This window comes from Falco cherrug, chromosome 8 (genome assembly GCF_023634085.1).
Source record: "Falco cherrug isolate bFalChe1 chromosome 8, bFalChe1.pri, whole genome shotgun sequence".
NCBI classification, from domain to species: Eukaryota; Metazoa; Chordata; class Aves; order Falconiformes; family Falconidae; genus Falco; species Falco cherrug.
The window spans coordinates 59,070,772-59,084,293 of record NC_073704.1 but is presented as its reverse complement, the minus strand read 5'-3'; the positions used below and the strand labels follow the sequence as shown (position 1 = coordinate 59,084,293).

The 13,522-nt window shown below is 48.3% G+C and overlaps 1 protein-coding gene across 1 annotated transcript; it reads left to right on the top strand.

Annotated features, from left to right (window-relative positions):
• The first annotated feature begins 301 nt into the window (after positions 1 to 301).
• LOC102053239 (neuropeptide Y receptor type 2-like) lies at positions 302 to 8,384 on the top strand. The gene is made up of 2 exons (XM_005440610.4): positions 302 to 535; positions 7,066 to 8,384. Exon 2 carries the CDS (start codon positions 7,104 to 7,106, stop codon positions 8,265 to 8,267), a length of 1,164 nt encoding a protein of 387 aa, XP_005440667.1. The 5' UTR covers positions 302 to 535; positions 7,066 to 7,103; the 3' UTR covers positions 8,268 to 8,384.
• Positions 8,385 to 13,522: the final 5,138 nt, after the last annotated feature.

The following is a 13,522-nucleotide window of genomic DNA, read 5'->3' as shown; positions in this document are numbered from 1 at the left end:
CAATGAGTTTAAAGCCTGAGCAGATGGGACAGCTGTGGAGTGAGGGTGGATGGACACTTGCCCAGGTCAGTGGCACGGACGAGGAGCCTGCAGACCTCCAGCTCCCACCACTTTTCCCTGGAGAGGGAACTAGATGTGGTGGAAAAGCTTCTCTCTCCTCGATGCAAGAAGCCCCTCAGTGGCTGAACACTGTATAAACAGCAGCAGCAGGCTCCCTCCCCCTTTCCATTTCTGTTTGTTAAACACACGCTCCCTGCCTTTCTCTCATTCAGGAGCTAACACAGCATCCAGCTTTGTGAGACTAGGGCTGTCAGTCACCCTGCAAGAGGGTGCTCTCCAGATGCTCACGGTGGGGTACTGAAGCTACCCCCGGTGATGAAGCACCCTCCGGCAGCCCAGATCCTCGCCTGACTTCCTCACTGTTCCGAGGACAGTTGCAGAAAAGTGCTTTTCACCCCTTTGCCACAGGTTGATTCCCAGTGAGTGGAGAGGACCAAGCGCTCCGTCCTGGCCAGCAATGAGACGATAACTCAAGGTGAGCAGCTCGGTTCCTGAAGGAGAAGGATACTCTGGCCTTTGCAGGTGGGTTGGGGAGGGCTCATCTGAGTGGCAGGGCTGAGACGGGACCAGGTCTTGGCCATGCCACATAGTTCAGGCAAAAAAGGTCCAAGCATCTTTGGGAAATGGCATTTGGGGATGAACAGCCCTGAGAGCTGGAATAGAAAGTGAACAAGAAATACCAGTAGGAGAGTTTTGAAAGATCCCTGAGCAGAAGCAGGGAGTCTGGGAAGCAGGATGCTGAGCAAGAGCAGTCAGGAGAGCAGATTGCTCCAGGGGGCTGCAGAAACCCGGCACGTACCGCTACAGAGCAGTGTGTTGCAAGTGTGGGGCTGAGGTGCGTGGCTGCCTGAGAAATCCTGATCTCTCCCACAATCTGCCTCCTCATGGCTTGGTACAAACCTCCCGTCAGCTCCTCCGTGCTGGGACTGCACACGTTGCTGGCACTCAGCTCGCTGCCAGAGATCAGTGCCCTCAAAGAGAGAGATGCAAAGGGAGATAGGGGACTGCAGGAGGAGGAAAATTCGTGCTTGCTTGCTTTCTGCACTTACTGCATGTTAACTGTTGAACAGAGAGAGCCTCTTCTAGTCCTGTTGTAGCTCGTGTTTCACCTACAGAGTTTCTGGTCTGTCCCAAAGCAGGATACTGAGTTTTCTCCCTGATTGTTCTGTTAGGGACTCCTCCTTTGCCTCATCTACCCTGGACTCCATAAATTTCAGGGGGTCAGAGACTCCCCAGGTTAACCAGGATCCTTCCACCAAGCTGTCTCTTCCCTCCTGCAGCCCCGGCAGCTGGTGTGTCTCCATCGCAGCATCACCCACTGAGCCCTTCTCCTAGCCAGCCTTGCTCTACTCCCATGGCGCATCCCACAGGGCGGAGGGCTCTGCACTGTCCCACCCTGCTTTCTGTAGGAGAAATTTCCAGGAGAAAGTGTTTATCCTTGCCAAATGGATCTCTTCTCATCACCTTCTTTTTCATCCTGTCTTGAGCTGAGTGACTAAGACATCCTCCTTGCCTCATTGCCTTCAGAGTCTTCCATGGCTCCAGCCTAGGCAGGGACATGCAAATATTTAGAGTGGGGAACCACAAGAAATCCCTGGTGTATCTCCACCTCCTTGCACTTTGTCTCCCAGTGCCAGTTCCATGCTGGGATTCCCCAGGAGCAGCTCTGGGGCCCTGGAGCTTTGCAAGTGCAGGGGCGGCAATGCATGCCTGATGCCATTAGTTTTTGCACCAATGGGCCTGATCTGGATAGATAATTTACAAAGCTGCAGCAGATGATAGGCAGGTTAGAGGGTCTTCCCTTCTCTCATAGTGTCAAAGTAGGGTGATCACTCCTTCACTGAAGATGGAAGAACCTGGGACAATTTCTGCCTGTTCTTTGGCTTCAGGAAATCATCCCAGGGGTGCTATTTGTCCTGAAACCATCCCGTTGCACAGAGAAGGCAACCCCCCCTCCCCTCTGTCACTCACATGTTGCGTTTCCATGCAGCTCCTGAAATCTACATTCAGGTTTCATCCTGACAGATACAGAGTCCTCTCTGGTGGTGAACACAGGAGGCTGGAGTTAGCAAACTTGGGCTCTGTTTCCAGCCCTGCAGTGGATGTGCTGTGTGGCCTCTGGCAAGCTGGTTAACCTCCATATTATTTTAATTGTTTATTATTATTATTAACATATAATAAGCATATATAACATATAAGAAAGATAGTTTATTGTGTTCTCCTCCTTTAGCGCTGTGCTGTGGGGTATAGGGCTGAATGCTGCTGCCTCACAAATGCTGTAGGGGAACATGAAGGTGGTAGAAGGTGGCTTGCCTCAGGGTGACAGCTGGGTTCTGGTGATGAGGGATGGTCTCAGACCTCCTTGCTGTGGACACCCGCGTGCTGCCAGGTATGGGGCTGGGGATGAGATGAGTCAGTGCTCCAGACTGGGCTGCTGGAGATGAAGGGCTTTCATGGAGTTGAGCTGCTTTGAGGGAAGGACACAGCATGAAACAAATCAGTGAGACAAGCCGTGAAAGTATCCATCAGCCTCAGCCCTCACACCCCAGCGCTGCTGTAGAAAGATTTGGCTGTCATTAGCCAGAGAGCCTAGCTGGCCCAAGCCCCTCCACTGCCTCCTTTCAAATCAATGATAACTGTGATAGAATTGTAATTCCTGGCCACGCTCAGAGCAGTCTTTGTCCTTACCTCCCTCTTCTGCGCACCCCTTGTCCCTATGCTGAGTGCTTGCTGGCTGCAGCAGCCCCGGTCTCACTGCTTGGGACAAAAAGAGGAAATTAATTAACAAGCTCTGTTTTCTCCAGCACTATGTCCACAGCTCCAGTCCTGCTTTCTGAACCCTGCCAGGCTTTGAAGATGGCTCTTCCAGGTCTGGATGTGCCCTGGGGCTGTGGCAGGGACACAGGAGGGAGCCAGGGTGTCCCCAGGAAGCAGAAGTGCGTGTGAATCCCGGGGCACCCAGTCTAGGCACTCTGTAGGAATGGATTTTGGAGCTATCACAGTGGTCGGTGGTCACTGTCCCTCTCGGTCATTGACAGCAGTGTGCTTAGCAAAGGGCTGAGGTTTTGCACCTCCTCTGTGCTTTCTGCCTTCCCAAAGGCTGAAGCCTACTGGTGCAGGGAACAGCTCTCTGCCTCGTTGGGGGCCACAGAATCATAGACTCATCCCCCTGGGTCCCAGCCCTGCCTCAGGCTGAACCTCAGTTGGCAGAGAGGATCCAGGCAGTGCTCTGTTTCTGCATCCCTTCGTAGCAGCTCAGCACAGAGGAAAGGGCTTAGGGTAGTATTTCTGCCTCCTCCTGGTCTGCCCTGCTGTTTTCTCCCATAAGCAGTTGGCTCTCAGCTCCAAGGATTTTTCCATCTAGCCTGGCAGGCCCACTGGGCACAGGAGCATGTGCTCGGCAGCAGCCTACACATATGCCAGCACTTCCATTACTTGCTGGAATGGACCTTGGTCTACTTCTAGCAGCATCCCTGTGACCTCCAGGCAGCCCCTAGAGTGGGAACATTTATTATGACCATTTTGTCTCTTAATTAAAATGCCTTAATTGATTTTTAATAGTTCCCCTTTGGAAAAAAACATAGCAAAGCAAAGCAAATAATAACTCCATTAAGGCCATTCTGTTAGGAAGTGAAACAGCTCCAATAACCATGATGTTCCTGGCTCCTCTCAGATGGTGGATAGCTGCCAGTCTCTAGCGAAAGGAAATAGCCTGAGATGTGAACACGGGAATTAGCAGCGAGTTGGTGGGTGAGATGGGGAAAAAGGGAGGGGAGCGTCCATGGTGTCGTGCCAGGACTTGGGTACTGAAGATAAATGGGACAGGCAAGCCACAGAAAAGGGGATAACGAGTGATAGTGATAAAGACTATTTGGAAGGTATAAAACCCAGACGGAGAGCAAGCAGGGAAAGCACAGCCACTGAAAGCATGCCCAGCACTCGCCCTGTTTCCTTCACTGATGTTGCTTCTTGGGCAGTAGGGTTTGCTTTGGGGCCAGCTGCAGCATGGGTGCCTGCGGTCTGCTGCTGCACGTGGGTTGGGTTCTGTTGAAGAGGCTGTGGCTGTGCCACCTTCCCGGGGCCCTGCCTGTTCCCCTGCTCTGTTTCCCGCTGTGTCAGCTGCATGGAGTGGCTTTCAGCTTCTTTCTCCTGCCTTGGAAGCTGGGACCTCCCTTTGGTCTTTGGGGCTGCCTTTCCAGGGCTGGGGGCAGTGGTGGAGGTCTGAGATCACCCTTAAGCAAACCCTCACCCCAGCAAATCCACCCCTTTTTCCCTCCCGCTGCTTAAAGCCACCTTCCTCCCCTCTTAGTCGTAGCTATATGGTCTCCATTATTATGGTATCTGAGCCGAACAACTTCATTTACAGGAATCATTGGCATAAATCAACCAGCAGAGTTAGGCAAGTCAGGCAAGCCAACAGACATGGAGAGGCCAGGAGGAAGCAGGTGTGCCAGCAGGGGCGGTTTGCCACGGGCAGCTCCTTTCCTGGGTCTCTAGAGGGACCTGGGTTTGCAGCTGGTCAGGTGGATTCCTAGGAGCATCTCCCAAGGGGGACTCACAATCCTTCCTCTGAGGAGCCATGAAAGAACAAGCAGCCATTTATTATCCATTGCAATGTAATTGCTGCCATATTTACCATCTTGCCACCACTATTTTATGCTATTTGTTTAAGGAACTAGCTGACACGCAGGTGTTCTGCCCAGAAAACATTCTCCTTTCTGAAGGACAGGCTGTCCTTAAATATTTGGCTTGCAGGACACGGGACTTGTGGGAAGCCTGCCAGCAGTGCTCCCATCACACCTGGTACAAACCCAGACCAATTCCGTCCTCAAGGATGCTGAGAAGGTACCCAGCAGTCTGCTGCTAATTCCAGCTTCATCTAAGTCCTTTGCCTCCCTCCTGCAGTGGCAGGGTGTTATTCCTTCTCTCTGCGGGTCAGAGAAAACACGATGCTCTGCAGACCCCCTGTTTGGGACAGCAGGGTGACTTGCTTACTTTTGGTCAAGCGTGCAGTGGGAGTGAGAGCCCCCCCAACAGTGCTGGGGAGAGGGGATATGTGAGGGGCCATGTCCACCCCTCTCCACATACCCTGGCAGCAATTCCAAGACATGGAGGCTGAGAAGGAGCCAGTAACAGAGCTGGCTTTTCTCCTGCTGTGTTTGGACCCAACGAAAACCCTGCTGTGACAACACTCTGCTGTTACAATGGCACCAAATGGCAGTCCTGGGCTCCAGACCGAGTCAGTGCTGGCTCATCAATCAGGCTCCCTGCTCCCAAAGCCACAGTCATGCAGACATGGGAGCACCACGTGGCAGGAGGCCGGGGCTTTGGCTCTCAGGCCTCTGTGCCTGGATGCTCAGCAACGACTCTGCGGGAGGCTTGTTCACAGCTTCAGCAGTTTGCTCCCTGCACATGCACGTCCCAGCAGGAGCTCCCTCCTCTGCAAAGCTGGCGGATGCCTGAGTGTCACTGACACTGAGAGGACAGACAGGTTCTTTCGGGGATCCTTGGCAGAATGGTGACAACACTAAATCGTGGTTACAATTAAAGCTTTAGTTCCTTAACAGGGTATTATGATTAGTATAGCACAGAATTTATGATTGGAACAGCACAGGATTTCTACAAGCGGAATCAATGCAGTACAGTCTATGAGTAGCATGATACAGATCTATAATACAACTTAACTTATGATTTCTAATCACCTGAATAACACAGAATTTATAATAAAACTTATAATTTATCATCACCTGGACCCTCTGCAGATCAGGTCAAATCCCAATACATGGTTTGCTGTATCAGTATAACAATCATAATCTAGACTCGAAAATCCTATGAAAGAACACAAGTCAGTCCTCCAAAGAAGCAGAGAGTGGGGGTGTCCCTGGCCATGGTGGGTCATGGGTGTCACTGTCCAGCAGTTCCCCTCTGAGGACTTGTAACTGCTTGCTGTTATGGACAGTGCTGTTACACTTCCCTGTCCTGTGACAGGGTCACCGACAAGACCGAGCTGGCCGGGTGCCTGGGACCTTCAAGGCCAGCAAGAGAGGGAGTAATCATCCTGGTGCCCAGCAACATTGATGCTGGCAGGGAGGGGAAGAAGGAAACTGGTTTATCTAGTTGGTTCACAGGACCTTTAGGGCCAAATAATGAGGGAACGGGAATGAATCCATGACCCAAGCAGCAAGAGAGTGGCTGCTTGCCTCATGAAATGACATTTGTTATGCTAACCACATTACCAGGGTCGGGAGCAGGGGGTACTGCTCCACTGGGTTAAGTTGAGTGGTAGCATCACTAGCAGGAGCAGTGGTGGAGACTCATGCAGAGACAGGGTGACATACTTTCACCCAGAGAGGTGAGAAATAAGAAACGGGAAGAAAAAGTGGTGCATCATCTGGGAATAAATTTTTATAGGGAAGTGGAGAAGAACACCCTGAATTTAAGTGTCTTGTTGTTTTCCTCTTTTCCCAGTTCTTAAGGAATTAGGGCATTTTTGTAGGCAAGTAAATCTCATGAAAGATGACTGACATCATCACTGATTTCTTCTGTACAGCTCCAAGAGGTCCCAAATTTTTGGTTTGTTTGAAGCAACTTCCCTGTTTTCCAAAGCCTGGCCTGAAGAAGCAGGAAAGGCAGTGTGCAAAGGGGCTCCCTCACCAGGAGATCTTTTCTGAACCTACCAATCTGGCTCTGACTGGTTGAGGGTTTTTATCCTGTTCAGTTCAAACAAACAGAATCTCAGAAACTTGTGTGAAAAGTTACATTTCCCCCTGACTTTTCCTTGGGGAATTGGCATTCAACTGATCATAGGCTCTAACAGGAGGTGTAAGAGAGCTGGAAGGCTATCCAGTGTGAGGAAGGATGGGGGGTAAGGGAGAAGGAAGGAGGATGTCCCTGCTGCTGCTGTTTAGCCCAAAATGCCATGTGGGACATGCCCTTTGAATCTCAGTTCTTGCAGGTGCTCTGCTGTCTCCCATGCTCTCACTTCTGCCTGTGTCTGTGTTCCAGACCTCCTTTTCCTACTGACGGAAAGTCTCAGGCCAGGCATGGGACCATTGGAGGGAGCCAACAGCACCCTCACCGTGGAGAAGACAGTGTTAGAGAAGAAGCTGTCACAGGGCTGGCATGACAAAGACTTCGTCACTCCTAGCCAGGATCTCTCTGGATCCCGCAGTGTTATGATGGACAGCACCAAGATCCTGGGGGTCCAAGTTGTTCTGATTGCTGCGTACTCCCTCATCATTCTGCTGGGGTTCGTCGGCAACTCTTTGGTCATCTACATCATAGTGAAGTACAAGACCATGAGGACCGTCACCAACTTCTTCATAGCTAACCTGGCCCTGGCAGATCTGATGGTGGACACACTCTGTCTGCCTTTCACCCTAGTATACACACTGCTGGACGAGTGGAAGTTTGGAGCTGTTCTTTGTCATCTGGTCCCTTATGCTCAAGCTCTGAGTGTTCATGTGTCCACTCTCACCTTAACCGTGATTGCCCTGGATAGGTATCGGTGTATTGTTTTCCACCTGGACAGCAGGATTTCCAAGAGGCTCAGCTTCACAATCATAGCTATCATGTGGCTGGCAGCAGCTGTCCTAGCAGGTCCTCTGGCCATCTTCAGAGAGTACCGATATGAGGAAATTCCATCCATCAACCTCAAAATGGCTGTCTGCTCAGAAAAATGGCCTTCTGGTAATAACAGAGATGCCACTATCTACAGTCTGTCCATGCTCCTCCTGCAGTATGTTTTTCCTCTTGCAATTATTTGTTATGCCTATACCAGGATCTGGTTCAAGCTGAAAAACCATGTCAGTCCCACTTCTAGGAATGAAAACCAGTGCCGGAGGAGGAAGACAACCAAAATGCTAGTGATGGTAGTTGTGGTATTTGCAGTTTGTTGGCTCCCCTTCCACATATTCCAGCTTGCCATTGATCTTGATCTGGTTCTTATCTTCCATGAGTACAAACTCCTGTACACTGTCTTCCATGTCGGGGCCATGTGCTCTACCTTTGTCAACCCCCTGCTCTACGGATGGATGAACAAGAACTACCGGAACGGCTTCCTTATGTTCTTCCGTTGCCAGAACAAGCCAGAAAGCATCCACACTGAAGGCTCAGTTAGAGGGAGGTCATACATCTTCAGGGCCAACACCCTAAATGGGAGCATCAAACAGACTCCTGGCAATGGACCACTGCCCACAGAGGTTTAGGGATGTGACATCCACCTCCAGGACTGAGGCTGACTGAGCCCAGAGACATTCTTGGGTAAATGCCTTTTTTTTGGCAAAACATTGTGTTGCTAAAACATTATATCTACCACAGCCACATAGAAGTACCCCCCTGTATCTCTCAAAACAATAAATCTGGTGTATTTCTGTCTGACCAAACAAATGAATTTTTCCTTTCTCTGCGTTCAAGTTATGCATGCAGAAGCATGAAAAATTACACACAGAGGAGACTTTCATTTGGCCAGAAAAATATGCCCCTTTTTGCTATTTCCATTTGCCAAAGTGGGTTGCTCAACCTTTTACTTCCTGACATATTACGCGTTACAAATGTGGAACCTTTATTGTGTGTGCTTGTTCATCTGTACATCTACCCAAAAGCCTTAATGATCCATCTTTAGCTAATGCCTCCAAGGGGAGGGAGACCTAAACTCCTCTGTGAAAAGGGGCTGGTTAGTGCCATTGATCCACAGGCCTGGGGCGGGAGCAGGCTGGTGCAGGTTGAAGCTGGGCGGTTCATGATCTCTTGCACAGCGTTTGTATGAATCTGTATTTGCAAGCCATGGGAAGAGCTCTAGTCCTCAGAAAGCCCAGGAGGTGGCAGTGATACTATTTACCACAGTTTTCTTTGAGGACACCTCATTATCTAGAAAGCTTGTGAGCCAGTGCCCTGGATTTAGCAAGGAGGAGAGGAGGCAGAGAAGCAGATAGGAAAGGAAAGAGCTGGGGCAGTTATCAAGAGGACTGAAACAGAACCTAGGCGACTGGCAGAGGTGATCTCCTCCAGACCCTAAGATGTGGTTTCTGCCATGCGATAACTTGATGGGTGCCAACACGACCAGGGAGGAAAAACTGCCAGTGTCACCATTCTCCAAGGCACTCAGAGGGTTGTAAAGCTTTACTCTTTCTGGGGTCGGAGGTAGTATGGGTCTGTACATGGGTGCTTCAGTTCAGAAGACAGAGGTAACTGATTGCATGGTTATCACAGATGTGGTGTCTTCTGGCAGAAGAAGACATGGAGATAAAGGAAGATGTATTCTTTCAAACCAAAGTATATGTTCTCCTCCCAAAGGCTGTGTCAGCTGGGGAGCGTATTTTTAGCTCTGCCATCAAAGGAGCCTTGATTGCTACTGTATCTCAGCAGCTTGTCATTGGTGTTGTCTCTGAAAGTCAATGTTCATCAGATTGCAAAGTAACTCCCAGATGCAGGAAAGAGACTCAACGCAGACCTCCTCATTAAAGATAAAAAGGAAAGAAAAACTTTAATTTGTAGGTCTTCACTGGAGCAAGGACAAGAGGTAAGAGGACTTGCAGTACTGAGTATACCAGCTTGGATCAGGCTGCTGGGCCATCACACCTGGAGTCCTCAAGAGATGAATTGTCAAAGGGCTTATTTGAAAATCCATCTCTCCTGCCTCCTCCCCAGCTTGACATGCCTCTGGCCTTTGTTTTCCAGCTCAGTTTCCAACTGCCACACTAGATTTTAATCTCCCTGTTTGTTTCTGCTCTCTGATCCTTTGCTCCATTTTCCTATATAGGTACAAGAAAGTGGTGTCTGGTTCCTGAGACCATCACAGCCAGGCAGGAGCTGCAGACCACACTCCACACTTGGAGGCATGGGCATGCTCATGCCTAACAACCTTCTTAGCACCTGATCCTGCAGATCACAGCCCATCTTTCTTTTCAGGGAGCTTCAGGATTTATGAAAATCCTGTCAGGATGTCATAGATGTTCCAGTAAAAGGGCCATCTTCTTCCTGACAGGCCAAGACATGATGAGAGAACCAAGACACAGGCAAACCTTCCCTATGTGAAGTGCCATGCCATGGTGGTGGGAGTTTGCTTTTTCATCCTGATGCAAGAAGGAGGATATTCTCCTCCATAGCACTAGTAAATTCTGTCCCTACCTAATGAGCTGGTCATTTCTACAGTCCATCCTCTTGAAGAACTCTCCCCATATTTCCATCAAACTCCAAGACACAAGGAAATATTTTTGTTTCAAAAGCAGCTTAAATGAGTGGAAAGAATTCAACTATTGCCAATAAACACTTCAGAAAGTGATTTAACACTCAATAATATATGTCAGAGTAAAATAACACATTTAGCAATGCAGGCTTGGAAGCCAATCACACTGCCAGCTGAGATGGATGAGGAGCTAAATTGCTCTTCTAGGGGCCTTGCCAAAGGTTTTGTCCTGTGACACCACACACAGTATCTGATTGTGGAGCAAGGCAGATAATGACTTTATGACTGACTGTTTAATTTTGAGCCCAGACTTTTAAACTAAATATGGATAGATAAACAAATAAATAGATCACATCTCTTTGCAAATAATCACTGGCAGTGGCATTTATAGGGCAGAGGGATTTTTAAGCTGGAGCAAACTGAGAAGGAGAAACTATTTACTTGAAGTTTAACAGCAAAGTTCTGTTTGCTTTATTTAATAGACTTGTGCAGATTTACTGATAAGACTTCTGCCTGTGAACTTGCTGCTTTTTCCTTGCCATTGGAAAAAGTTACAACTTCCCACAGCCACTACTGGCAGGAAAATTGGCTCTCAGTTGTGTGTACTTGCCCCTGTGGAAAACCACAATGCCTCTATTGAGGGAAAGTGGCCCTAGCGTCCACTGTCAAACAGAACAGGAGAAGGCGGAGAGCAAGGAAGCAAAGCTTCTTACAGGAGATTGATTTGGGCAAATAAATAGTATGTTATAGAATGTCATGCCTGCACAAAGGCAGGAGTAAATTTGTTTCTATGAAACAGAAATCTCTTGGAGATGAAGATTCCCCAAATATTATGCTCCACTAAAGACAACCTTACTGCCATGACCAGTTCCATGAAACCACAGACCAGAAGAATTTTAAGTTTTTGTACTATTCAGAGCTCAGGACAGGGTATGACCCTGCTCTTTTGGTGTCAAGGGCAGGTCTTCTAGCTGTTACAGATATTCTTAGAGTCAAAGGCATCTTCCCACTGCCTGCTCCTTGCCAAAGGTGCCTCAGTGAATGCCTGCTAAGCTGGGCTCCTCTCTGCAGAGCTGGCCCTGGTGTTACTGACATGGGATGGAATGACTCATGTCAGTGGCACAACAGCTGGTAGGGATGAGGTATTTCCCTACAGAGTGAGAAGCCCAGTGACAAAAATGAAAATGACCAAGTGTTTCATCAAACCTTGTCTGGAAGACAGTGCTGTTCCCGGTGACCAAATGGATTTCCTCTAGGGCTCTTCCCAATTCTTGCTGACATTCTCCTCAAAGTGCTGCTTCACTGAGGTAACTCAAGGATATTTCACAGCTTTTAGGAGGGAGGTTCTGAATTCCCTGAGAAACACACTATTTCTCATGCTAGGACATGCTTTCTGGTCACTTAATACAAATCTTGTATTATAAAATGTACCACTGAACAGTTCTTAATTGCCAAGCGACCCCTAGCAGATGATTAACTTTGAGTAGACACTGCAGGTGGGGATGCCTCTAACTGTCCCATGCAGCCATTACTCCCATGCCAAAGACAAGAACAGCTGAGACATGGCAACATCATCATTTAAAAACAGCAGCATCAGTAACTGTTGTTTCCTATTACAGGCTGCTCTAAGAGCTCTCGAGTCCCAGAGTCTCTTCTCAAAATTTCAGGCTTGACAAAGCACGTAAAAATTTGCAGAGCAAAGGCAGTGCTTTGGACACAGGAGGCTCTCTGAGCACTAGAAACTTTGCCTCTAAAACACTTGGTTTGCTCTGAAAATCCCTTCTCATTTGATTTCCAAAGCATATATGTCTATAACAAGGTAATGCCTGTAAAGAGAGCAAAGGTTTGGGCTTTTTACTTTTCCTTGTCTTGAGGCTATATATACAGCCGGTATTTAGATCAGTGCAGGGTGAGCTGGGTCTTTCAGTCGGGGCTCTGTTAGAATCAAAGATGTGGCACGCTCCTGCATGTGCTTCATCCTGCTCCTGTGAAGGCCAGGTCCATCCCCTCGTGGCTCTCTGCCCTGTAGTAACATGTGCCCTCTCCCATTACCCATGGCAGCGCAAGCAAACAATGTTAAATGGCACATGTTTTATTCACTATGCCCACAAACATGTTGGCAGAAACATTGCTCTGAGCTTTTCACAAAGGGTCTGTAGGGAAATACATACTAGACTGGGAAAGAGACAGTTCCTCTAATATATGCTAATGTGAGAGGGGCTGGAGTGCTATTCTGCTGAAGGAGGTCACAGACAGCTCAGCCTTTCCTCTGATATCAGGTGTTAATCTTATCATTGTTACAGCTAGCATGATCTGCAACCAAATTAGCTTTTGTTTGGGCAGGAGCTGTGGAGCTGGTGCTTTCTTTGCGTGCCTTTGTCTTTTGGCTCTGTTACTGCATGATTTCACCAGGGTGTCTGAAAATGCTGGGTTTTAAATAAGGCCTCAGGATCAGCTGACCTGGTGAAATCAGGAATTACTGCAATAATCCAGAAAAAAGAAAGGTTTCTGGGTTCATATGGGTGAGCAGAATTTGGTCCCTTGCATCTGAAAAAACAGAGCTTTGTCTTCTTTTCAGTTTTCCCTTATCTAGCTTGAGATTCTTCAAGTGCCAAAAATAATATTGCATATTACTGCCAGAACACTTATCTTCTCTTTGAGCTCATTTCAGAGAAGGGATTTGTTCAGGAGGGCCTGGGAGGGGAAGAAGGCTAGGTTTTTAAAGCTCATCGTTATCTCTAGGCTCAGTGTTTTGTAAGTTAAAAGACAAATCAGAAAAAGACAGTCACACACACACGCCGAGGGAGGTACCCATTTATCTTCAGACAACACAACCTCTATTTAATTTTCTATCCAGACATCCCAGCACCCTTTGCCAAAGTGTTGTATGTATATGGGCTGAATGAGGTTGTGGGAGGAAAGAATTTTTCTGCTGCTAATGGCAATACCTTAGTGTCACTCATGATTTATAGCCAGCAAAGAATGCTTTTTCTGGTCTATGTTCTTCTCAGTGTAATGAGTACAGAAGGAATAGTGCAGATGCCTCATGGAGCTCACAGGAGGAGATCTTCATTAGTTCAGTCCTCTCCAGTGTGCTAGCAAAGACTGTGAGCATTAGAGGAGAAACCCTTTTGTTTATTACCAGCTTATTGAAGTGCGTGAGCATGGAGTACTCACCATGTCACTCTGCTAATGTGTTATGAACTTTCAGACACTGTTCATCTTGAGGATATGCAGGCAGCTCATCTGCAAGGTGCTTCTCCTTGCTGCTGCAAG